Source organism: Doryrhamphus excisus, linkage group LG8 (assembly GCF_037039965.1).
Source record: "Doryrhamphus excisus strain RoL-2023G ecotype Guam linkage group LG8, RoL_Dexc_Guam_v1.1, whole genome shotgun sequence".
Classification (NCBI taxonomy): domain Eukaryota; kingdom Metazoa; phylum Chordata; class Actinopteri; order Syngnathiformes; family Syngnathidae; genus Doryrhamphus; species Doryrhamphus excisus.
Window position 1 is genome coordinate 10363820 of NC_136364.1, and position 25102 is coordinate 10388921.

The following is a 25102-nucleotide window of genomic DNA, read 5'->3' on the forward strand; positions in this document are numbered from 1 at the left end:
TTTATAAACCAACTGTGGCTGGCGCTGACATCCAATTACACAATAAAATACTTTCAACCCATCCCTGCCTTGCATTATGATGGCTATTAGCGGAGTCACATGACCACATTAAAGACCGTTAGTGCGTAATGGATTTGGAACAGAACATTTGTCAAGGTGGACTCAAATGCGTCAGAGACAAATATCCACGAGGCATTTCAGCTGCATTGAACAAACGTGAGTGGAATTTTACAGAGGATTGTCATTTATATTCATTAAATTCCTAATTAGCCTAAAGTGCAACACACACAAAAGATTATATGTTGTAACACTCTACGCTGAACCAAACACCAGACCAGACGGGCGGAACAACAACCGTTTTTTATTAAGGTCCAAAAGAACAATGCTTCCTATCACGGCCATAACCCACGCCTACAACTCTCTAACATGCGGTTTCTGCCTCACTTCCTGTACATCACCCCTTTTCCTTCCCAACCCCGGAACATATCTCTCCATCGCAACACATGCGAAAACAACACATAACGCTTAACACCCCAAGGGTCATTACAATATATTAGTTATCACAGATTACATGGCCTGCCAGAGACTGGAGCAGTGCAGGTATTTTTTTTAATTGTCATATACAGTGCTACCTCGGCATAAGAGTGTCCCAACTAACCAGTGGTTTTTACATTTTTACATCTCTTGCTAATATTTGCATTGAACTGCCAGCTAAAATTGGAGTGACAGCTTCTATTGACGGGCTGTCAATGTGATGACCGCGGCTCAAGTCCAGTGTTGTGCTAGCATTAGCGATTTAGCATGGAACTAGCTAGGGGAAGATTTTCAACATCTGGTTAAAAGCTACGTATATTATAGCGATGTAATTGATCCTATTTATGATGTATTGTATAAAACTATGGCAGGAACAGCATCAAATGAACTAAATGAATACAGAGCCACCATCCCGCTTGGGAGACTTTGTTTTTCAGAGAGGTTCTGTACCACAATAATGCACATTCGCACTCAAAGTCTTCAAATCTTACCTTTATGTATTCCCACATAGTATCAGCTTTCGGTAGCAAGTATGAGGGTAAAGAAAAAGGGGCAAATACATCCATATACATCCATACAGCCCACTATGTAATGGAGAACGGTGGATCGGTGCGTTCAATGACAAAAAAAAGTAGGACAATCGCAGCTCACATTAAACATTCAAAAACAGTGGGATTTCTCATTAATTGTTACAGTATTGTAATAAAATAATATTTACTGTAATATAACAATTAATTTCTATGTATTTTAATGTGTTTTAAAAGAGAAATTTAATGACATTGAGTTTACAATTTGGGTGAAATGTTTTGACTATTGGCCTGTGTTTTAGGTATTTTCATTTGTACATTTCTTGAAGGAAAGGTGCATTGTGGAAAATATTTAATAATAATCCTTTCTAAATATTCATCAATCGGCTTTTTTACTCACAAGCAAAAACAGGTATCATAAATAAACAAATATTATTTTCAGTTGACACAAATAAACAAAGACGTGTCAGTGTGAGAGGTCTCACTCGTTCACATTTTGTATTTGCTGAACGTTTGTGGGCGAGTTTAAGAGCTAACATGCTAATAATAAAGAAAATAAATACAAAAATATGCTTGCTGACTTGCCCATAGTTCAAAAATTTTGACATAAAATGTAATTATTGTCGTAGTTGCACATCAAATCATTTACCACAAATTTCGATGTACTTATATTTACGTACTTATTAGAGATAAAAACATATTTCCACCATTAAATGTGATTAATTCTGAGTTAATTATGGACAAAAAATGCAATTAATTGCAATCAAATATTTTAATCGATTGACAACACAAATAATTATTTTTTGTCATATGTTGTGTGCAGTACACAATAAATCTTAACCGGCAGTCCCTGGGCTATGTCGACATTTATTGTGGCTCAGCGTGTAATTTTAAGACAAAATACAACCTCGGAGAAGCAACAAATGCTCCTAATGTATAATAACCGGAAATGTATGTGGTCCTTGTCAGCCTCCTCATCTTCACAATGCAGGATATGAGGTGGGTGGACAAATATGGCCACGTCTGAAAGGATCTGATTATGTGTACACAAAGGCAGAGTAAAGGCCGTAAATAATCCACATCCTGCCGAATGGCGTGTACTCATATTAACTGGTTGTTCATCTTTCCTCTGTGTTGCGTGGCCAGTGCGCACTCTTCCGCCTGTGTCCTTTTATGCCTGTTGCAGCACATTTTCAAATCCTCCTGCACGCTGTTGCTCACCAGCATGTAGAGCACGGGGTCCACCACGCAGTTCAGGCTGGACAGGGCCAGCGTGCACGAGAAAGGGAAGTGCATCTTCTGCTCAAACTGGCAGTAGCTGGCGTGGTCGCTGGTGTAGAAGACGAGCGAGCGCGTGAGCAGGAAAAGGTGGTAGGGTGCGAAACAAAAGGAGAAGATGCCGATGACCCCGAAGGAGAGCATGCGGACTTTCCTCTTGACCTGCACGCTCAAGCCGGGACTCTGCCCCACCGTGGCGAGCACCCTCCAGTAACTGACGGCCAACACCAGCAGGGGAAGCAAGAAACCGATGCCCACACGGAGCAGGTTGAACAAGGCGACAGGTCTCTGCATGGGGTAGGTCTCGTAACAGCGGTCGTTGCTGTCTTTGTCATCGTGGGCGTCCGTGAGGTTGTCGTTGACCAGCACCACGATGTGCAGCGTCATGACCAGCACGTAGACGGTGGCGCACTGGGCCCAGGCGTAGTGTGACGTGCGGTGGGTCTTGAAGCGCAGAGGGTTGGTGACCACCAGGCAGCGGTCCACGGAGATGCAGCAGAGCAGGTAGATGCTGATGTACATGTTGGAGTAGTAGAAGAAGCCCGCCACGCTGCAGGACATGACGCCCAGCTTCCAGTGGTGGTCTTGGTGGTAGTAGTTGATCCACAGGGGCACGGTGAACAGGAACAGCATGTCCGACAGCGACAGACTCAGCAAGAAAATGCCCAGCACGTTTTCCTTGCGCACCTGTTGCCAGATGGGGACCAGGGTGAGCACGTTGAAGATCAAGCCCAAGATGAAGGCCAGGATGTAGACGGTCATCAGGAGGTCACTAATGGCGCTGCTGTCAATCTTAACACACTCTGCAGTGGCGTTTGGCACCACTGTGGTGTTCATTGTGCCTGCAGGTCACACAAGGTTGTGGGTGTCACTCAAGTACTACACAAAGCATCATGTATTTGTATGTACTTATACTTCATCCCATATGGTGAATCAGCAAGTGATATGACATTTTACTTTGATTTACTTGTGACTGAAATATTGATTTATTTCTCCTGTACTGTTTTGTACTTGTCTGCCGTAGTGCACCGAACAGAGGGAAGCCTTTTGGTCTCAACATGGACTGCCGGCACCTTCAAGGATGAAGGATAAAGATAGTACTGGCATCTTAAGGGTCACAAGGAGGTGGGTCCATAAATAGTCTTTTTATTGCAAAAACAAAAATGGCTATGGTCTGCCTCCTCCACGCCAAAACAACATCAGCAACCTCAACTGCCTCAACTGTTCTCCTCCTGCATGCGTAGGGTATGTTGAACTATACTGTGCTGAACAATGTTAAACTATACGCTCAACCGTGCTGTGCTTTTTTTAAATACTACTATACTAAACTATACTGTACGATAGTAAAGTATGCTGAACTATGCGATGCTTGACTAAACTATCCTGTGCCCCACTTTACTATACTGTACATAGTACTATAGTACTATGCTAGACTAGACTATCATGTGCTAAACTAACTACACAATACTGTACTAATATACTGTACTATACTATAGTATGTTGATCGATACTATGCTAAACTAGACTATCATACATATCTATACCATACCATATACTGTCTATACCTATATCATGTAGTATATCATATATCCATACTATGCAATACTAAACTATACTGAACTATGCTATGTAATACTATACAGCACTATACTGTACTATGCTATGTGAAACTATACAGCACTATACGATAATATGTTGAACTATGCTATACTAAACTATACTGCACTATACTATAGGATCTTGAACTATGCTATGCAATACTATATTAAACTATACTGTACTATCGTGTAGTGTGTTGATCTATGCTATGCAATACTATATTAAACTATACTGTACTATAGTATAGTATATAGTAACTATGCTATGCAACACTATACAGCATTATACTATAGTATGTTGAACTATGCTAGACTAAACTGTACTGCACTATACTATAGTATGTTGAACTATGCTATGCAATACTATACTGCACTATACTATATTATGTTGAACTATGCTATACTAAACTATACTGCACTATACTATAGGATGTTGAACTATGCTAGACTAAACTATACTGCACTATTCTATAGTATGTTGAAGTATGCTGTGCTAGACTATGCAATACTATACTAAACTATACTGTACTATACTATACTATAGTATGTTGAACTATGTTATGCAATACTATACTGCACTATACTATAGTATGTTGAACTATGCTATGCAATACTATACTGCACTATACTGTAGTATGTTGAACTATGCTAGACAAAACTATACTGCACTGTCCTATAGTATGTCGAACTATGCGGTGCTAGACTATGCAATACTATACTAAACTATATTGTACTACTATACTATAGGATGTTGAACTATGCTATGCAATACTATACTGTACTTTACTGTATAGTATGTTGAACTATTCTATGCTAGAGTACGCTATCATGTGTTAGGCTAGACCACGTTTGCTACTTACGTTTACGTTTACTATACTATAGTATCCTGAAATATACTTTGCCAGACGAGACTATCCGGTGCTGTACTAAATTAAGTTTGGATAAAACTTGAACCTATGTATTGTTTTCAGTAATTATCAGTTTGTGCAGCCACTAAAGCACCCACGGTGTGACCGTGTGACCTGCATGTAATGTGTCAGAGTGAAGGTTTAATGTGTCGACTACCACGCGTTGAGGTGTTTCCCAGAACTGAGCAAACATATGAAGGACTCGGTGACACTGAATGAATCAATGACTCTCAGGGTGTTGATTGCCAATGGAGATGCGCGGCAAAGACCTGCTTGTTATGCAGATGCAAGCCAGATATTAGTCTGTGTCATTCACATCCTGTTCAAAATGTTCTCGAGTCAAAATGCATCCAGAAAGACGAAAAGGCGTCTGCATTGCACAACTAAATGTCAGCAGCCAACTGAATGTTTGCCCTGGAGCCACTCACAGTCTGAAATGTTCCATTATGGCAATAGTCATTGAACAGGCTTTATTTCCGTGGCTGTACATTGTAGCGTTACAGAAGGACCATGTCGTGCATTTGTATTTTTAGGGAAGGTGAATCCATTCCTAATTGGTATTGAATGATAAAAGCCTGGCTAGAAGGCTTAGGAAGCAGATAATAGCATTAAGTTCAGACCAGAGATGGCCTGTCCCTTCCAAACTCAATCATGGAGTAGCCATTTGGAGTAAATGTTCATGTTGGTGCATGCGCTGCAGCGTGTGCACGCAGCAGGCGTGTTTCCAATCATGACCGTATAAGATGAGTAAGTGGCTGGAAAGTTTTGCAGAGCAATGTCTAAAATTATTCAGCAGCTGTTTAGTCACCTGTCTGGCGAGCCCGTGGCGGGGTAAAGAAAGGTCATTTTCTTTAATAACATTTTTTGTTTGGGTTTAGTTTGTGCACACGCTATTCTTTTCACATCTATACTCCAAGCTTGTTGTTGTCCTACCAACTGTGTGTCTGCTTGTCTGAGAAAAAAAATGTGTGACCTTTCTCTGTGGGAAAGGGGAGGAAAACAAATGGTGACTTTAGTTAAAACGAAAGGTTGAATTTATTAGGAATGGAATGTTTTCCCTCTGCCTTGAACAAGACCACAAACTGGAGGGATTATGTGTCACAGCTGGCCTGACCACGCTTTCGTGTCCTTGCCAGTGGAACTGGAAGTGGTGGCCGGAGACTGGGAAGTCCGGCTTCACTACTATGGAAGAAAATGGAATGGAACGCTTTCAACTACACATGTAGTAGCTTGTTGCTAGGAAAAACAAGACGCACAATCAAAAGGCCATTTTCACATCACTATTTTGCACCTGTACAGTTTCTCGATATGCTACTATTTCAATATCTGTCTGAGAAGGGAGTCCAACTGATTTCTGAAGAAGAACCCTGTTCCTCTTCCTTTTATGTAATGGGTGTAAACCACAGGCACAGACCTAACACACAGAGGGTGTTTGTATCGGTGTTATGTTTCTGGTATCAACAAGCCTTCAACATGTCTTGGACAAAGGGAAAACATTCCATTCCGAACAAAGTTATTATTAGGTACACTTCATATTTGATATTTTTTGAATATATATAGGGCTGCACAGTGGTCAAGTGGTTAGTGTGCAGACCTCACAGCTAGGAGACCCGAGTTCAGTCCCACCCTCGGCCACCTCTGTGTGGAGTTTACATGTTCTCCCCGGGTACTCCGGTTTCCTCCCACATTCCAAAAACATGCTAGGTTAATTGGCGACTCCAAATTGTCCATAGGTATGAATGTGAGTGTGAATGGTTGTTTGTCTATATGTGCCCTGTGATTGGCTAGCCACCAGTCCAGGGTGTACCCTGCCGCTCTCTTGCCCGAAGACAGCTGGGATAGGCTCCAGCATACCCACGACCCTTATGAGGATAAGCGGCATAAAAAATGAATGGATTGACATTCAAACAAAAAAATATTATTAAGTCGTGCTGGACGTCAGGTTGACAGCTCAGACTTTTAGTTCAATCTCTCTTGACTCAAGTTGGGAGTGGAACGCAAGGCTGGCTGGACTAGACACACACACGTTATAATGTTCTAATCATATAACATTACAAGTAAATGACATTTTTGGACAATATTTCTCGCTGCCGTTGCTAATTATGTGGTATTTTATCATTAAAAAAATACATTTCCAAAACCAAACAATTTAGACCAAGTAAGAGGCACTATATATCCATGTCTGGTGGTATTTGTGGTTGTTATGGTGATACTTTTCCTCTTTAGTAGTAAAGTGGTGCTAAGTTAACATGCAGTCCAGCCGTACATTCCAGGCATTTTCGGGCCTTTCTCACATTGGACATTTTTTGCACATAGATCATATCCATCAGTTATAGGAGCTCACCTGCTGCTTTCAGGAGGACGGGAGGTTGAAAAGCGGCGTTCATGTCAAGCATCAGAAGACGTACTTCACATTTGTTGCTGATAGTCCAAACTATCCTCGGCACGGTGCTCTCCACAGACCACCATGGTCTTGTTGATGTTCAATGCGGTGCAAGCTCAGTTCGATGTCTCCATTACAGTAATAATCAGACAGTGTGGGCAGGCGAGGAGGAGACGTGCAGGAATAGGGGAAGACCCAAGCAGAGGAGGGAGGTCTGCTGCTTTTTTTTTTCTTTTTTTGCACACAAGTATGGAGGCTCGGGTGGGGAGGTGCTCCATATTTGACCTGAATACTTTGAACATTAATACACGTGACAGGAGCTCACACACTCTGGCTTCACTTCTCATGAAGTCACTGAGCTCCAAACCCCTCCCACACTAACTTTTCACTTTCATGCGTAGCAGCGGTAATATTACTGCACTTGCATAACGGCCTACATGACGATACAAGAAACAGGTGGGTGTTCAGTGTATTTGCTGTATGACTCACCACCGAAATCCTTTCAGTGTTGAACACTCAAAAGCTGCACACTGATTCATAAATGGGAAGTTTTTTTCCCCGTTCAGTGATGAAATCCACACAGAGAACAGTTAGTAACAAAAAGTGATGCTCTGTGATGAGCATACTTGCTCAAAAAGCGGCCCTGGGAATTCACGCCATCAGCTGATTCGATGTGAGGCCTTTATTTTTCAGATGAAAGCTTGTCCAACGATAGAGCGATACGAGCAGTCGTCCTGGGAGTCGTTGATGCGAGAGTTTTTTCCTAATAGGGAAAGAAAAAAAGGCATTTATTTGAGGTGAGGCATTTATTGGTTGTAATGGGTGATAGACCTGCTCATTTATTGACAATGTTTTATTTTGAAATGGCTTTAATTCTGAACAAATTGCGTACATAAGTAAATTACAATTAAATTACAAATAAAATAGATATACATAATCATTGTTATATTTTATTAATGTATTATTAAATTTGCATATTTGTTTCATTTTATCATCTGTTTGTATTTAAAATTATTTTTTATCACATAATTGAGGATACTGTGATTATTGAGGCCATAAATAAAATAAGACATCTAGGCTATTGCTTGAAAAAATGTTTTATAATTATGTGAAAACAACAATAAAATGTGCTGTAGGTATGTAAACAAAGTCCCCTGACCTTAGATTGATATGGATTTTCAATTATTTCCCACAGGAAATAATTGAAAACTAGTTTCACCATCATAATACTTGAATTATTAATTATTAATATTATTATATTGAAAAATATTCTACACGAATCCCTTGTTTATTGCACTTAATTGGTTCCAGGCCTCACAGTGATAAGTGAATGTCGGCCAAGCAGGATTCCATATTTAGAAATGGAGTATGTTCGTACTTACAGCATTGACAAACTGTTTACCGTAAAATGGGGTTATAAGGGACGGCGGTGTAATAAGGGACAATTTTTGGGAAAATGTTTTAAATGTAATTCTGCCTTTTCATGTAATTTTTTTCCTTTTCAAACAGGAAGCTGCTTTGTGTTGTCTTTTACGGTACATCTTTCTAAGCATGTTTTATAACATTATTAACGCCCATGAAATAGCACCTATATCACCTTTACACCCATATGACCAAATCTAGTAGACAGTCTAATTAATGTAACATTACTGACACCTAGTGACCACTGTAGAATACTACATGTCTTTGAATGGGACTTTTAATGCCTTGTTTGTTTCTATTTGAGTTCATTTAGCCATTTTTATGATTAAAAATGCTTAACGTAGGCACAAAAATATGCTAAATGCATTTAAATTTAAATATGCATGTTTTGACTAATAATAGCAATATTTAATCACAAAACTTAAGCAAAGTGTGAATTCACAGCTGCCATGTTTATGCAACACGGAACGCAAATATATTTGCCTATGTACTCTCATATATAGTCCACCAATCTGTCCTAGTGAGCATTCATAATTCATAATCAATTCATCTCACAGGTGTAGCATACATTGATGCTGATTACTGCACAGGTGCCAATAATCGTAATTATTTCCAATACACCATCATCAGCTGTTAGCATCTGTGTTTCATTGAGGGGACGAGGGTTCAATTCCACCCTCGGCCATCTCTGTGTGGAGTTTGCATGTTCTCCCCGTGCATGTGTGGGTTTCCTCCCACATTCCAAAAACATGCTAGGTTATTTGGCGACTCCAAATTGTCCATAGGTATGAATGTGAGTGTGAATGGTTGTTTGTCTATATGTGCCCTGTGATTGGCTGGCCACCAGTCCAGGGTGTACCCCGCCTCTCGCCCGAAAACAGCTGGGATAGGCTCCAGCACCCCCTGCGACCCTTGTGAGGATAAGCGGTAGAAAATGAATGAATGATTAAAATATGTTGTAATATATTATTGCTATTACCATTTTTGAAAATGTTATTGTATTTTATTGATTTATTATAGTGCTTATTGAGTCCTATAACAAATTAACTCACTTGTCATGTTTTTTTTCATACAATGAAATTGTTTTATTTACCATCTGAACATAAGAGTTGGGAAATTAGTGTTTGGTAATTTATTTCTCTCCTGTCAGTGAATGTTATTTTTCTTCTTAAATGAATAAACCATTAGCAATCGCCATGCATTTGCATGATGAGCAGCATGGTGAGTATACACTCATGGCACCAATCTAAAATGTGCCAAATCCCCACTCTGCCTCGACAAAACAGTCTCCTCGGCTGTTGCTCTGCTATTTTTTCGAGAACTGTTTTACACAAATGACTCACGTTGAAAATGATGGCTGAGTGCGAGGACAAGCTCAGCAGCTGCTGCAGCCTTTTAGCGTGTATAATAGCCAAATGGCAGGAAATTGCCTCTGCAGGAACTTTATGATTGGGGCATGAGAGTGATGAGAATGTGTGATCATGATGGATATTTCTGTGTGTGTGTGTGTTGTTTTTTTTTTTTTTGCCACCAGTGTGATTGAACGACCTACCAGACAGTTTCACAGGAGGCCTAACTTGAGCCACATTCCAAATTTGGGAGTTTCTGTTATCTGTCAGAGGTATCCCTGTAATATTTTATTTCCAATATACGCCCAATCTAAGATCCTGTTTCACAATGCTAGCTGTAGGAAGATCATACTGCAGAAAACCTAACAGAATTTCAGGTGTGTCAGAAAAAGAACACTTGCGGTATCTCACACTGATCTTTGTCTACAATTATGACAGTAATGGAGCTCTTTCTACATTTTTGTCCACACTCTCCATGTTAACATCGCTCAGTCAATATATTTCACGGAGAACTGAGTCGCGATGACTCACTGCTGCAATCATTTCAAAGCAGAGCATGGAAAGTCGAAGGCAGGGATGTCGAAACTTTTTAGATAAAAATTCAATGATGCAGGGAGGCCGCCTCGATACATTTTGCCCGCAAAACTAAAACCAATATACATATACTAAGCTGCAGTATCTGAAGAAACAACTGACATCTTGGCTGTGTGTTATACGTGACAAAGCAAACTGTTATGTAATAGTTAATAATGTACATCTCCACCAAGCGCAGAGCAGAGGTTATGTTTTTGCCGGCATTTATCTGACTGTCTGCTAGTTTTTGTTCAAAATAACTTGAAAATTCCTGATTTTTTTCAGGAATTGATGGAAATGAAAGCAGAGTTCTGGCTACTTCCACATTTCTCAACCGATTCAGACCATTCCAAAGCTAAAATTCTCAACTCATTCGGGACCTTTAGCCTTCCAAGTCAATTGTGCTATCATGCTAGGTGCTAGCATGCTAATGTTAGCATTACTAGCATTTTCAGCTATGGGTACACACATAATGCATGTAAACACTTAGCACTATCAGGCAAGGTGTCATCATGCTAACATTGGCATGTTAGCATTGCGGGCATATAAACATAACAGCATTTTAGCCATCTTCATAGATATAAACACTTAGCACTATTAGGCAAGGTGTCAGCATGCTAACATTGGCATGTTAGCATTGGTAGCATATAAACGTAAAAGCATTTTAGCCATCTTCATAGGTAGACACTTATATAAAGACCTGGCAGTATGTTAGGTGTTATCACGCCAACATGTTAACATTAGCATAGTAGCATTTTTAGACATTTTCACAGCGAGATACATATATAAACATGTGGCACTATTATGCTATGTGTTACATAACATGTTAATGTTAGCATGTTTGCATTGCTAGCCATTTTCATGGATTTATATAAAGACTTCCCCACTATTATGCTATGTGTTAACATGTTAGCATGTTTGCATTGCTAGCCATTTTCAAAGATAGACATTTATATAAAGACGTCCCCACTAGTATGCTAGGTGTTAGCATGTTAATGTTAGCATGTTTATATTTCTAGCCATTTTCATAGATAAACATTTGTATAGACTTCCCCACTAGTATTCTAGGTGTTAGTTAGCATTGTTAGCATTGCTAGCATTTTAACATTAGCAATGTAAATATGTACAAAAAATATATGCAGTAATCTTTATGATGTAAATATGGGGGAACTACGGTGCTTGGGAGAGGTCTGCGCTTTCCAAAAATGAATTAATTTTATTTTCAGACTATGTAAAAGGACAACAAAACCATGAGCCGTAAGCTGAAAATGGACTCCGCACTTTGGACATCCCTGTTCTAAGGTGAAAAATGAATTGATAAACTGCAGTGGTAAGGATTTGTGGCCTGTGTCAGGTGTGTGAAACTACTTGATGAATACAGTGTCTGTAAAGACATAACAGAGCCCCCCTTCTTCAGGGTCCAATCCAGTCATAACAAGTGGATGATAGCTCAAAGACACATGAGACACAAACAGAAAGTCTGCTGTATGGACCATAGGAGATTTGTGTTCAGGGTTGTGGCTGGAGTTATGGTTTGGGTGAGCTTTTGGGTTCATGCTACGGCGAGGGTATGCTATTAGGGCTATGGTACAAACAAATTGAGGTTAGGGATTAGGGCAAAGGTAAAAGTTGGGTTGGTGTAATAATTAGTATTTCCCCTTGGAAAAACTTGGATTGCCGTTACTGTGTTGGTTTGGGATCAGGGCAAAAATTCTGATTAGGGCTAGCGTTTGTTATAGTGTTCGGGTAAGTGTTCACACTTGAGATTCCGATTAAGGTTCGGCTTAAAGTGGGAGTAAAAGTAGGGTTGAGATTGAGGTTCAGGTTAAAGTTCAATTAGGGTTTAATGTCACAACAGGGAACTGTGAATAACAAAAACACAAATACTTTTGATTGATTTTCTACATCTGAACAACCAAAGAAGCAATACAAGAGCTGTCTCGTGTATTCAGTCCAGCCTTGACAAAGATAACGATAAACGACATCCATGATAATGATGCATGTTATGACTGTGGGTTGTAAGATTTGTTTTGGCTTGGTTTGTTTTTTGTTACAGCAAATTGCTTTGAGTCTCTGCAGGTGTGTGCCTCTTTGTTTCCTTGTATTGGAGGACTCCGGCTCCCTGATTGGTTGTTGCAGGGGACCAGCCAGGGGATCCATCAATCTCCCTCAATTGAAATACCTTCAATTTTGGACTGTTCTTAGCTATACATTTTAACTAATGTTCGTACACATTAATGTCACACTGACTTGTTCTGATTATCTGATTGAGGCAAGAGGCCTCAAAACAAATCCTCCACATGCTTATCACCTGATTCAAGCATGTTCTGTTTTGAAGCAGATTTTCCTTAGACCCAATTTGTAAATACATTTCATGTACAGCACTACAGAGTGGTTCATATGGCTGTTCTGAGCTTGGGGGAGGGCAGATAATTTGTACTGTTTCTTAGGAAGTCCGCCAGTCTGTGAGGAACACAAAGGAACAGTACCAAGGTACCCCGCTTTTCAAACAGAGCCATTTCAAACTTCTTTCAGGGCTCACTTCCAATTGCGTAAACCTCATTATCTGAAACTTTGGCATTGTTTAATACGAGAATACAACATTCTAACTACATTTATAGGTCAGAAAAATGGCAAAAGCATAATAGGTCCCCTTTAACTCCAAGGTATCACAAAGAGCCCAGAAGATGCTATTTATGGTCCATCACTGTTGCTTACTTAGTATGGATTCAAGACAAACGCTTCTCAGTGAAGATGCATGTGTGTCAAGTGCCACTGATGACGCAAGTGCAAAGGTGACGGGACTCGAAGGCAACGTAAAGAGTGAGCTGAATGTGAATCCACAATGGCTCCACGAGTGCTACTCCTCCCTGAGAGTGGACTGAAGCGTTCTAATCTAAGTATGGAAAACAGTCCACGATTTTCACCTCTTCAACCCCAGGACACATTTGCATATGGCCAGTATTTACAGAAGAGATTACAGCCTGCCGTGATTTGAATAAACATATCTTCTTTTTTCCTCAAAGGAAGGATTATACTGTGTTCACACATCTATGGTATTTGCTACGTTATAGCATAGCCTTGAGAAACTGGAGAAGACACTTGAAGCAGCTGGAGAGGTTCCACACGAGAAGCCTGCGGTCAATTATGAACATCCACTGACAAGACCGGATCACAAACCTCGAGGTCCTAGATGATTAGCATCGAGGCCGTGATACTAAAAAAGCCCAGCCCTGATGAGTTGGCCACGTGATTTGGATGGACGATCACAGGCTGCCAAAGCAGCTCATGAATGGCAAATTGACTTCTGGAAAGCAGCACCAAGGCAGACCACGTAAAAGATTCAAGGACTGCGCGTAGTCCAATATAAAACAATCTGGCACGCCTTCAACATCCAAACTCGTGACAACTTTCAGTAGAATACGCGAGCTGATGCGACTGCAGCACGGGCAAGAAGAAAGGCGTTAACCGCCAAGCCTGAACAATCCGGACAGTTTCCTTGCCCTTTACTGCACTCATGTCTGCCGATCAAGGATTGGCTGAACCAGCCATCTCCGTCCACACATAAAAACACAAAACAACAACTTAACACAGGGGTCTCAAACCCACGGCGCGCGGGCCAAATGTGGCCCGCAGGACAATAGTTTGAGGCCCCCGCCTTGATATGAAAGTTTAATGTTAGTGCGGCCCCCGCAAGTTTGATATGGATGCTGTATGGTATCATGTACCCAGAAAAAAATATTACGTTTGATTAATGTTCATGTTAAAGGTTAAATAACTGTTAATAGTTATCCTCTCTATCCGTGTGGAAGTGGTAAGTTTTTGGCTATTTAAGTTTAAAGGAAAAAACTTTAAGTCTACCGTTTAGGTCGCTAGCTCTCTAGTTTGCGAGTTAGCATGTGTCCCAAGACCCTGCAGTTGCGCAATATGTTGTAAATAAAAAGAGTATAAATGTGACTATAGTCGTGTTTTGTCATGTCTACAGGGCTCTAATAATGCTTTGTTCATTTTAATCTGAAAAAAAATAATTTGTCTACCCACCAACTATATGTGGTTTCTTAAGTTTTTATTATTTGCCGTTTTATTATTATATTTATTTATTACTGATTGATTGATTTTCTTTATTCTTCATTTGTTTATTTATTTTTCATCTTATTTTGTGCAGAAAAATAAATATTAAGATATTTGAGAACAGTGGAATGTTTTATCAGAGCTTTTATTGTAGAAAATCGGAACCAAAGCACTGAAAAAGTTTGTATATTTTTCTGTTTTTAATAAATGCGTTTTTGTTTTTTTTTTGGAAAACCTGATGCGGCCCAGCCTTGCCCAGACCCTAGCTCCAGTGGCCCCCAGGTAAATTGAGTTTGAGACCCCTGACTTAACAACACATGACAAAGTCATCATTGGATCGATGGACGACTAAGATAGCAGTCCATCATGCACGGCAATCTGATAGGGTTAGGGTGAAAGGGTTTGCAGTTGATCAGGTGGGAACAAGTCAGTGTTTTGCAAGTCTCAAGTAAATCCACAGTCTTTAATCCCAAGTCCGAGTTAAGTCTTAAATAAATATGTACAAGCCCAGATCGAGTTTCACATCAAGACACAATCACAGGCTTGACATTTTGTAGTCCTTGCAAGTCATAAGCGCTGTTTAGTGTCTCCCAAATAAAATGCTGTGATGGCAATGTAAGAACATTTGACAGATAAAATGACTCCATTTTGAATGATTTCTTGAAATAAAATACCTGGAAGGCCAGTGTGACAAGACAAAGACACGGAAAAAGAGTGCTGACGTAGCGTTCAGGATTTAGTCACTGCACAGAAATGTAAACCACACATTTGTTGTTTGTTCTTAAACCTGGAGTCCAGTCCAAGTTGCGTGACTCGATTCCACAGCTCTGCAGTTTAAAGTTTTACAAGTCTAAGCCCGGGTTTGGGGATTAGGTTTAAGATTAGGGTTAGTGTAGGGTTGACGTAAGGGTGGGATTAGGGTCAAGGATAAAGTAAGCGCCATGGGTCCAGCTCACGTTTGGGTTTAGGCGGTCAGGGTAGGAGTTTGGCCTTTAACTTGGGTTGGGGGTAGGGGTAATGTTATGGGTTAAGGCTAGGATTTGGTGGTTAGATCTAGAATTAGGGTTAGGTAAGTGTTACGATTGAGGATAGGGTGGGGGAAATCATGCGGTTTAATGCCGGTATTTGGAGTTTAGGGTTTTGGCTAAGGCCAGGATTAATGCAGGGTTGAGATTCTGCTTATTTGGCCTTATATAAAACAAAGTGCAGTAAAGTACACAATCAGTATTCAGTATGCCACAGTTGCTGTTGATGACCGTATCAGATAACTGACAATTTTCTGTACAATTCACAGAATTGTGTTTCCATTTTTCGTCATCAACTTTGAACTGTGAGCAGACGAGCCTTTGAAAAAGAAAAAAAAAACTCCACCAGGGCATTACAGTCTGCCTCTTCTTGCTTGTCCTATAATTTAGAAAAGGCAACTTTGTAAAAATAAATGCTTTCTTTGTCAGCATAAATCGACCTTGTCTGGGTGCCTCGAGACGTATGATGGCTGCTAAACTAAAGAGCGATAAACTCTACAGATTAAAGCAACTAAACTGACAAAACACGCCTTAATTTCTTTTCACCCTTTGTACTTCAGTGAAAAGACACTCCGCTAGAATAGAAACACATCACTTTCACACAACTTTCAGTACACAAAAGGCTTTTTTCCCCTCAAATATTTTTCACTAATCTGTAGTCATGAGTTAGCACTTCGCCTCTGGCGAGATAATCCATCCATGGAATATCAAGGTGCGGTTAAGACAGCGTGATTATTGCACAAAATGTGTTGAGTCTATGAATGATGTATAAAAACAGCACCCAACTAAAAGGGAATATTCCTGTAGGTTTGTATTGCTCTGCAATGTCAAGCATCTCATTTCAAACATGTCGCGGACGCTACATCATCTTCAGGATACACATGCAAGTAGTTGACTACTGGAATAAAAACACTATGTTTTATGAGTCCATACCATTCTACTACATGAAAACATGCAACATATCAACATGATCATCGGTAATCAATGCTGTTACAGAATGCCGTTTATATGTGAAAAAGTATAAACAGGAAATAGAAAACCTAAGCGCTAGCTCAGGACACGAGAGCAACTAGAAGAGTGCGGCTTGCATTCATTACAGGAAGACGCGCCGTCGCCCAATCAGTACTTCCAGTTGTCACCACAGGATGTTTATGGGTGAGCTCTTGTGGAAAGACGTTACCACAACGGTGGAAGTCTTAAGTCACTTGAAACTTCCTCACTGAGAGGAACTGCTATATATTTTTTTATCATAATGAATGAGGACTGTGATTCATTCCATTCAAACTACACACAAAACCTATTTGACTTTGTTATGAATTGTTGTTTATCTGCAAAGTCACCAAAATGGACTTGAAAATGGAGTGCTGGCATGCAGCTGATAATGGAACTGACTGTGTAAACACTGTTAGCAGAGCCGCTTCGTTCATCACCTCCCGCTTTCTCTGCCGTCACAGGATGCTGACCCGCTCGGTGAGGCCTTGCATTTCCGCGTCGTCCCTGCAGTCCCCGTCGTCGTCTGAGGTAGGCGCGGGAGGAGGGGCCACGAGGTGGGCCGGGTATGATAACGTGTACTGGTGGGCGAATGCTTGCCAGCGGCTGTCGTCGCTCTCGTGAGTGATGTAGCGCTCGCCCAGCTTGGTCTCCAGCTCTCGCAGATCGAGCCATGTCTGATAGTCCTGGGGGATGATGGGAGGGAATAAAGTTTCAGTTAGAAGCTTTGGAATTGGATCCAAAGTTGAAAAGGGCTTTTAGTGCATCATTAGGCGAACATATTATAAGATGGATGCACGAGTGCGTGACTGAACTTAAATGACTCACTAAACATTTTCATCCAAGTCATTATAAGTTGAAAAATATATTTCTATTAATGTTTTTTTTGCCGTCGAACTAAATTAATTAAGCATCGAGACGGCAATGAATCAAAAAATGTAATGTTTTCCCTTCATTACTTGTATTATATTATCTTTCTATGCTGATAGGCTGGGAGAAGTCACGTGGTTCTGATGGGTGTTCTCACCATACACTCGCAGCTACAGCAACCACTGCCACTTCAAATTTAAGTACATTTAAGTATTCTACACTGGTCATTAGGTGTCAGTAATGTTATTGTAATGTTGGGTCAGACACACAAGCACCAGACTGCATCCCCGGAACAACAGTTTTGGTATTGCAGGTTTGAATGATGTCACAACAGGCACAGGCCGTAACCTACGATAAGTTAAAACTCAACTGTGAACCCCCAACATAATTTCCTGTACGCCCCCTACTCAGCTCCCCTAACACATTTACAGCAACATACATGAGAATGAGTCTTATTTATGTCTTAAATGGCTTATTTTCTCTTACTATGTCTACTATAGTGGGTAGTATGAGTGTAAGGGTGATTATAGGGGTGTTATTTCATGTCTAGGGAGCTCTAATAGTGTTAAAAACATTAATTCTTCTGTTTACGGTGTCCACATTTATTGGCCCATGGCATAATTTGATTAATTTAATTAAACTGTAATTTAATACAAGAAATTAAAAAAAAACAACAGCAGCAAGAATGAAAAAATCAGCAGTAATTTTATTATTAAGATTAAGAGAAAAGCATAGCAATTTTACAAGAATACATCTGAATATTATGAGAAAAAAAATCTTATTTTAATAGTTTAAAGTTTAAATTTTACATAAGAAAACATATTATTTTAAGTATTCTAAAAAATAATCTGATATACAAAATAATGAATTACATTTTTGGGAAAACTAGCTTGTGGAAAACTTATTTTACAATAATAGAAGATATGATGGGAATACAGTGAAAATATTATGAGAAGAAAATAGTTGAAATCAGTAGAAAATTTAAAAAGACGTTCTAACAAAAAAAAGTTGAAATATTCAAGAAAAAACAGTTTTAAGTCATAATATTATAAGAAACAAACAAAAGAAAGAATAAAGTTATACATTTTGGAAAATCCAGTTGGTCAAAAAGTCAGAATATTACAGGAATAAAGTCAAAACATGAAGAGAATAAATCCATAATTCCAATAAGAAGAATTTACTAGAAAGTTGAAATATTTGGAAAATGTAAAAAATAAAAATAAGAATAAAAAAAGCATCAGTGAAAATTGAAAAAAAGAGCAAAGACCAAAGTCCATACTAATAATATACTATTTTTCACCTACTGCGTATAACAAAGCTGAAATGCAGTTAATGTTGTATCTTTTCATTTTTCAGGATGTAGCTGAGACACTCCTGGTCTACGGGTGTTTATTACGTCTGAGCTCCATGACACGGTTTATGTTTGTGTTACCTGCAAGTAAGCGTGGCTGAGACTCTTGTCCACGCTGAAGCGCTTCCTCATCTTAACTTGCAGCAGGTTGTTGATCAAGTCAATGGCTGGAAAGCAAACACATCATGGAAGTAAAGCCATGAAGGAACCCTCCCCCGCTAATGTTTACAACTTGTACAGCTCCTCCACAGCTGTGTTTACCATCATTGGAGATCTGCTTCCAAGGGTTGGAAGGGTACATGAAGGCAGCGTTGTGTATTTGGTCATTGATATCTTCATCCTCGTTGAAAGGAAACGTGCCGCTGAGGCTGACGTACATGATGACGCCCACCGACCACATGTCCAGCGAGCGGTTGTAGCCCTGATTCAACAGGACCTCCGGGGCGAGGTAGGCCGGCGTGCCGACCACCGAGCGACGGAAGGACTTCTCCCCGATGATTCGGGCAAAGCCGAAATCACACAGCTTTACCTGGGAGAAGAGCAGAATGGATGTAAAATACGAGATACGGTTAAGGATGCCATAGAGGACCAAATCCAGCCTATGAATGACGTCACATTCAGATACCTATTGTAATGTTGGCTCAGACACACAGAATAAATTTGAATATTATGAGAAAAAAAATCTTATTTTAATAGTTTAAAGTTTAAATTTTACCTTAAAAACATTATTTTAAGTATTATAAAACATAATCTGAAATACAAAAATAATGAACTGTGGGTAGTATGAGCGTAAAGGTGATTATAGGGGTGTTATTTCATGTCTAGGGATCTCTAATATTGTTAAAAACATTAATTCATTCATTTTCTACTGCTTATCCTCACGAGGGTCGAGGGGGTGCTGGAGCCTATCCCAGCTGTCTTCGGGCGAGAGGCGAGGTACACCCTGGACTGTTGGCCAGCCAATCACAGGGCACATATAGACAAACAACCATTCACACTCACATTCATACCTACGAACAATCGCCAATTAACCTAGCATGTTTTTGGACAAGGACGTAAGATTCAGATACCTCACAACAGTAGAGCGCTCCTATCATATAGATGATCTTTGACTTCCGTTTTACAGAACTGGAACAGGAAGCTTCTGTTCTTAGGAGCAAGGCTCACTGCTATTTTTGAGGACCTACAAAACACTAGCACGCTCCCGTCATATAGACAATCTTTGGCTACTCTTTGCACTGAAGGTGTGCACTACGACTAGTTCCCCTGGGGTGACAATAACCTGCGTCAGAAATGTGCCACAATCATAACAGTTGTGTTAGATTCTATTTTTGGAGTATGAGTGAAGGGGCTACTCGTGGTATGACAAAAAGGCTCTGGGTGTCACCCCCTTTCCCGCTGCAGGTGAGCAGCTTACTGGTTTCTCTCTGGTTGATACTTGATCCCTGCTCATGCTCTCTCTCTGCCTTCAGACCCTGGTCCGCTCTGATGGGAGGAGCTATCCGGCCAGCCACAGGTGTTTTCAATCACCACCTCTCCCATTTAGGTACACCTGTGGCAGCAGGAGGGCGTTGTTGTATTGCTCCTCATGGACGCACGTCACATGCCTGTTTCTTCTAGCCTTTTTGCCTGTTACCCCTTTCTGCCGCCGTGCTGCGTTCTTTTTCAACCGCACCATAGTTTTTTGTTGTTTCCACTACTACCAATAAAGACTCATCTCTTTTATATGCAACATTTCCTGCCTGTGTGCATCATTTGGGGCCATACTCCCTGACGTGACACTGGGGGAACACAAGACCAAAAAAGGTTGGGAAACACTGTTATAGAGGATCTTTGGCATGTATGGTATTATAGGTGCTCTACTAAGTGTATAACATACTTGAAATATCATTGGCCACTAATAAAATTCCCCAAGAATAACTGTGATTTCCTACTTGGGGAAAGGGATCAGCAGAGGCAAGCAGCACATTCTCGGGTTTGAGATCGCAGTGGACAATGTTCTTAAAGTGTAGGTGTCTCAGCGCTGCAAGAATCTGTGTGAAAATCAGACAAACAGGATGTAGACTATACAAGCACGCGATAACCGGAAAGCAAAAAAAAACACAAGCGGCATGCAAACATAAGTACTGAAAGTAAATCCCCTCTGTGCCGACATGCATGCACACCTGAGTGATGAGGAATTTGGTGAGCCTCTCAGGCAGTCGGCCTTTCTCGCTGGAGAGGATCATTTCCAGCATGTCGCCGTGGAGCTTCTCCATAACAACAAACACTTTCTCGGGGGTCTCGAACATACACTCCAAGTTAACGATGCCCAAGTGGCGCAGACTCTGAAAGAAAGTGGGTTTCCGACAAAGAGGGGATGATAGGATTCACATTCCTCAGATGGAGAATGTACATTTTAGCAAGGACAAAAAGCTTTTTAAAATAAATCACTGTTGAGCTTCAGGTAAGTAGAGCTCTAGAGAAGGTCACAACATTTGAATGTGACGTTTGAAAAACTTTGTCGCCACCTGCTGGTTAAAACATGTAATACATTGCTTATTTTGTTGTCTTAGAACAGGGGTGTCAAAGTCAAATGGACGGAGGGCCAAATAAAACATTTGGCAACAAGCCGAGGGCCGGACTGTCCAATATTCATTAAAACCAAGATTTAACCTACTGAAAACAACAAATATATTACAATATGATTGGATAAATAAAGCAATATTTTCTTATGACTCTGTCAGTCATTTTTAATTTCAGCAGGCACAAAATACAAATGTCCTTTATATAAAAAACTCATAACATAAAATTTATGTTATGAGTTTTTTTTCGACTGGGCTTTTCTGAACAGACTCTGTCGAGATTTGAGGCCTCGTTTTAATTCCTCGACCTTCTGTAGCCTTTGTTCCATGTCCAGAATCTTGTTTTTGTCTGTGTGTTTTGTTTCATGATGCCGTCTCATATTATATTCTTTCATCACCGCCACACTTTCTCCACATAGAAGACACACAGGTTTTCCAGCTACCTCCGTGAACATGTACTCCAACTCCCACCTTGTTTGAAAGCCCCTGTTTTCACCGTCCACCTTCCGTTTTGCCATTGTTGATGGGTATCTGTAAATTAACTTTTGCTGTAATGACTGATGCTGAATGACTGCTGAATAAATTAAGCCACCTCCCGCGCGTCCCTGTTGCATTGTGGGAAATGTAGTACAGTTTATCTGCGGGCCCAATCTAATAATAGATTAATATCATCACGCGGGCCAGGTAAAACCCTCTCGCGGGCCTGATGTGGCCCGCGGGCCTTGACTCTGACATATGTGCCTTAGAACATTCATTCATTCATTCCACCACTTTTTCTCACGAGGGTCGCGGGGGGTCCTATCCCAGCTGTCTTTTGGGCGGGAGGCGAGGTACACAGGGCACATATAGACAAACAACCATTCACACTCACATTCATACCTATGGACAATTTGGAGTCGCCAATTAACCTAGCATGTTTTTGGAATGTGGGAGGAAACCGGAGTACCCGGAGAAAACCCACGCATGCACGGGGAGAACATGCAAACTCCACACAGAGATGGCCGAGGTTGGACTCAAACCCTGGTCTCTTAGCTGTGAGGTCTGCGCGTTAACCACTAGTCCGCCATGCCGCCTGTCTTAGAACAGTTCGTCTCAATTATTTTCCGTCATATAGATTACATAAATGTTATCGCACCCCCCTGATTTTGAAATACCATGAAAACCCTTTTGAATACAAGGGTATTCAAGAGGCAAATTGCATGTTCATTCATTCATTTTCTACCACTTATCCTCACGAGGGTCGCAGGGGGTGCTGGAGCCTATCCGTACTGTCTTCGGACGAGAGGCGGGGTACACCCTGGACTGGTGGCCAGCCAATCACAGGGCACATATAGACAAACAACCATTCACACTCCCATTCATACCCATGTTGAGTACAATTAATTTGTACATGTTTCCCCCTTGCCCGTCCCACTATTTAAGAAGCACTGGCCTAGAAATAAAAGTTAATTATTTATGTTCACCGTTGTATGAATTCCATATTAATGTATGATCAAATTGTTGTAAATGACCATGGTTTCATTGTCATTCTATTTTATCCTTATGTAGTACTGGTGGTAGAAGTTACTGGTGGTAGAATACATAAAAGTAGTTACCTGCAGTATAGCCACCTCGTTTCTCAGCTGGCTCTCCTGCTTAGTTGGGAAGCGGAGCTTGTCAATAACTTTAACGGCCACATCCCTTCCAGTCTTCCGGTGCTTTCCTGGTTGTAAACATGTACACTTGTGTGATTTTATGTTTTTAGCAATATGACACGACAGATGACATCACGTAAGCTTATTTGAAGATACATACCTCCATACACGATTCCAAATTGCCCAGATCCCAAAACTTCATCAGCAAATATTTGGTACACTGTACCGATGTCCTGCAAGAAAGCAAAAGATGAACACTAGTAACCATATGCATTTTAGAATTCACATACATAAAAAAAGTCATACCACATTCTCTTGGATTTGACTGTTGGACACAGAAATGCTGACTGAGGCTTGTCCTATGGAGGAAATATGCATGTCACAGTGTAGATTATACACAGCAGTACAGCAGGGGTTTACAAACTTTACCAACTCAGGGCCCACTTGAAAATCTAAAAAATGTCCGCGGCCCACCTTTGTCCTATAAACAGTACAAAGACGAAATGCTGCATTCTCAGATCACTTAACTTATTATTATTATTATTATTAGTAGTAGTAGTAGTAGTAGTAATATGAATTTGTTATAATATTAATATTATTACTAATTAATATTACGATTATGACAAATTATTGTCATAAGCTCCAGCACACCCGCGATGAGGATAAGTGTTGAAATGAATGAATGAACGTCTGGTACCAATTAACGGTGATAAATGAGGGATTATGCATTATTACACATTCTCTGTTATTGTCTCCCTATTAGAAAATGCTATTGCTAACTATTGCTAACTAAATGTTAACTATTAGTAATTGCTGTGAAGAAAGTGCTAGGATATTCTTTAGTAACTTGTATTTGTTGAAGCATGTACTACATATGTTGTATATTGTGTAGTGTTTTCTAAATATTGTCAACCTTGTGTGCCTCCTGACTCACTATGAGTGGTGTTTCCCTCGGCTGGAGGAGCATCCTGGAAGATGACGGGCATGAGGGCCTGGCGGATGGCGCTCTCCCATGCCGTGGCCACTTCGCGGCCGATGCCGCTGTTGGGCGCCACTTGGCTGGGCGAAGGAGGCATCTGCGGGACAGTCTGCTGGGGGGACAGCGGCGGAAGCGTGTTGGGGTCCTCCCCAACAAAGTAGCACATGGTCCCTGTGATGATCTCAAAGCAGTGCTGGTTTGTTCCCGAGGGCACCAGAGTGAAGTTGCCGGCAGGTCGTACCTCCAGAATTTCTGAGAGAGGGATCTCCTGCAAGAAAGATGCATCAGGAATGAGACAAAATGATGGCGGCCGACTTGAAATGTGGCATTCCTCAAAATTAAACACCTACCTTGTAGTATTTGTTGGAGGTGTTGTTCTGGAAAAGGATGATGCACTTACAGTCCAGGCGCCAGTAGTGCCTCTTTCTCTGTTGGGGATTGAATCAGAGTGGGGGTGTCGCAGGTCAGCGACATTCAAGTTGAGGATGGCGACTGACAGTTGATCTCCAAAAGAAGAGAAGAAGAAAGGCCAGGTGACAGGTGACAGGCTGAGATGTTGGAAACTCAGGAGTGACAAGCAAGAAGGCAAGAACAGACAAAGACAAAGAAGAGCGAGTGTTAATGCAGAAAGATAGGAAAGCTAAGTAAAACGTAGAACGCAGAGCAACACAAAATGACACATAACATACGCATACAGTAATCCCTCACCACTTCACACGTCATATTTCACTGCTTGTATTTCACGTTTTTTCAAAAATATATTTGTAAATCATTTCAGTTTTGTGGTTGAATACAGCCCGTTACCAGAATAAAACATTTGCTCATATATCGTTTTTTTTTTCATGGGTTGGCTGTTCCTGCGACTTATACTCCAGAGCGACTTATAAATGAAAAAACTGTTACATCAACACTGTTCATGTTTATTTTTTGTGTAGCTGAATAACCATTAGTAGCTAATAACCATTGTGTTAGCATATCTTACATCCATTCAGCCTGTTCTCTATTCTTTTATTGTTAGAACTTGCCTTCCAAGAGGATGTAATGTC

General features: G+C 40.6%; 2 protein-coding genes across 3 annotated transcripts in view; both read right to left on the reverse strand.

Moving 5' to 3' along the window:
• Positions 1 to 1870: 1870 nt before the first annotated feature.
• On the reverse strand, positions 1871 to 7936 carry gpr184 (G protein-coupled receptor 184). Its single transcript, XM_058080178.2, has 2 exons — positions 7190 to 7936; positions 1871 to 3181 (listed from the first exon to the last, which is right to left on the reverse strand). The coding sequence occupies exons 1-2, from the start codon at positions 7239 to 7241 to the stop codon at positions 2163 to 2165; spliced, it is 1071 nt and encodes a 356-aa protein (XP_057936161.2). The 5' UTR covers positions 7242 to 7936; the 3' UTR covers positions 1871 to 2162.
• A 4455-nt stretch (positions 7937 to 12391) lies between these two features.
• The window catches only part of prkd2 (protein kinase D2), a 35066-nt gene continuing 22355 nt past the window's right edge, over positions 12392 to 25102 (reverse strand). For both annotated transcript variants that reach the window (XM_058080525.2, XM_058080524.2), the window contains exons 10-19: positions 24407 to 24484; positions 24012 to 24324; positions 23384 to 23436; positions 23238 to 23310; positions 23039 to 23145; positions 21045 to 21206; positions 20814 to 20912; positions 19141 to 19408; positions 18961 to 19046; positions 12392 to 17344 (exon numbers count right to left, since the gene is read on the reverse strand). In XM_058080525.2, coding sequence (XP_057936508.2) covers positions 17117 to 17344; positions 18961 to 19046; positions 19141 to 19408; positions 20814 to 20912; positions 21045 to 21206; positions 23039 to 23145; positions 23238 to 23310; positions 23384 to 23436; positions 24012 to 24324; positions 24407 to 24484 — 1467 coding nt within the window. In that variant the 3' untranslated portion in view covers positions 12392 to 17116. The remainder of the gene's footprint in view (positions 17345 to 18960; positions 19047 to 19140; positions 19409 to 20813; positions 20913 to 21044; positions 21207 to 23038; positions 23146 to 23237; positions 23311 to 23383; positions 23437 to 24011; positions 24325 to 24406; positions 24485 to 25102) is intronic.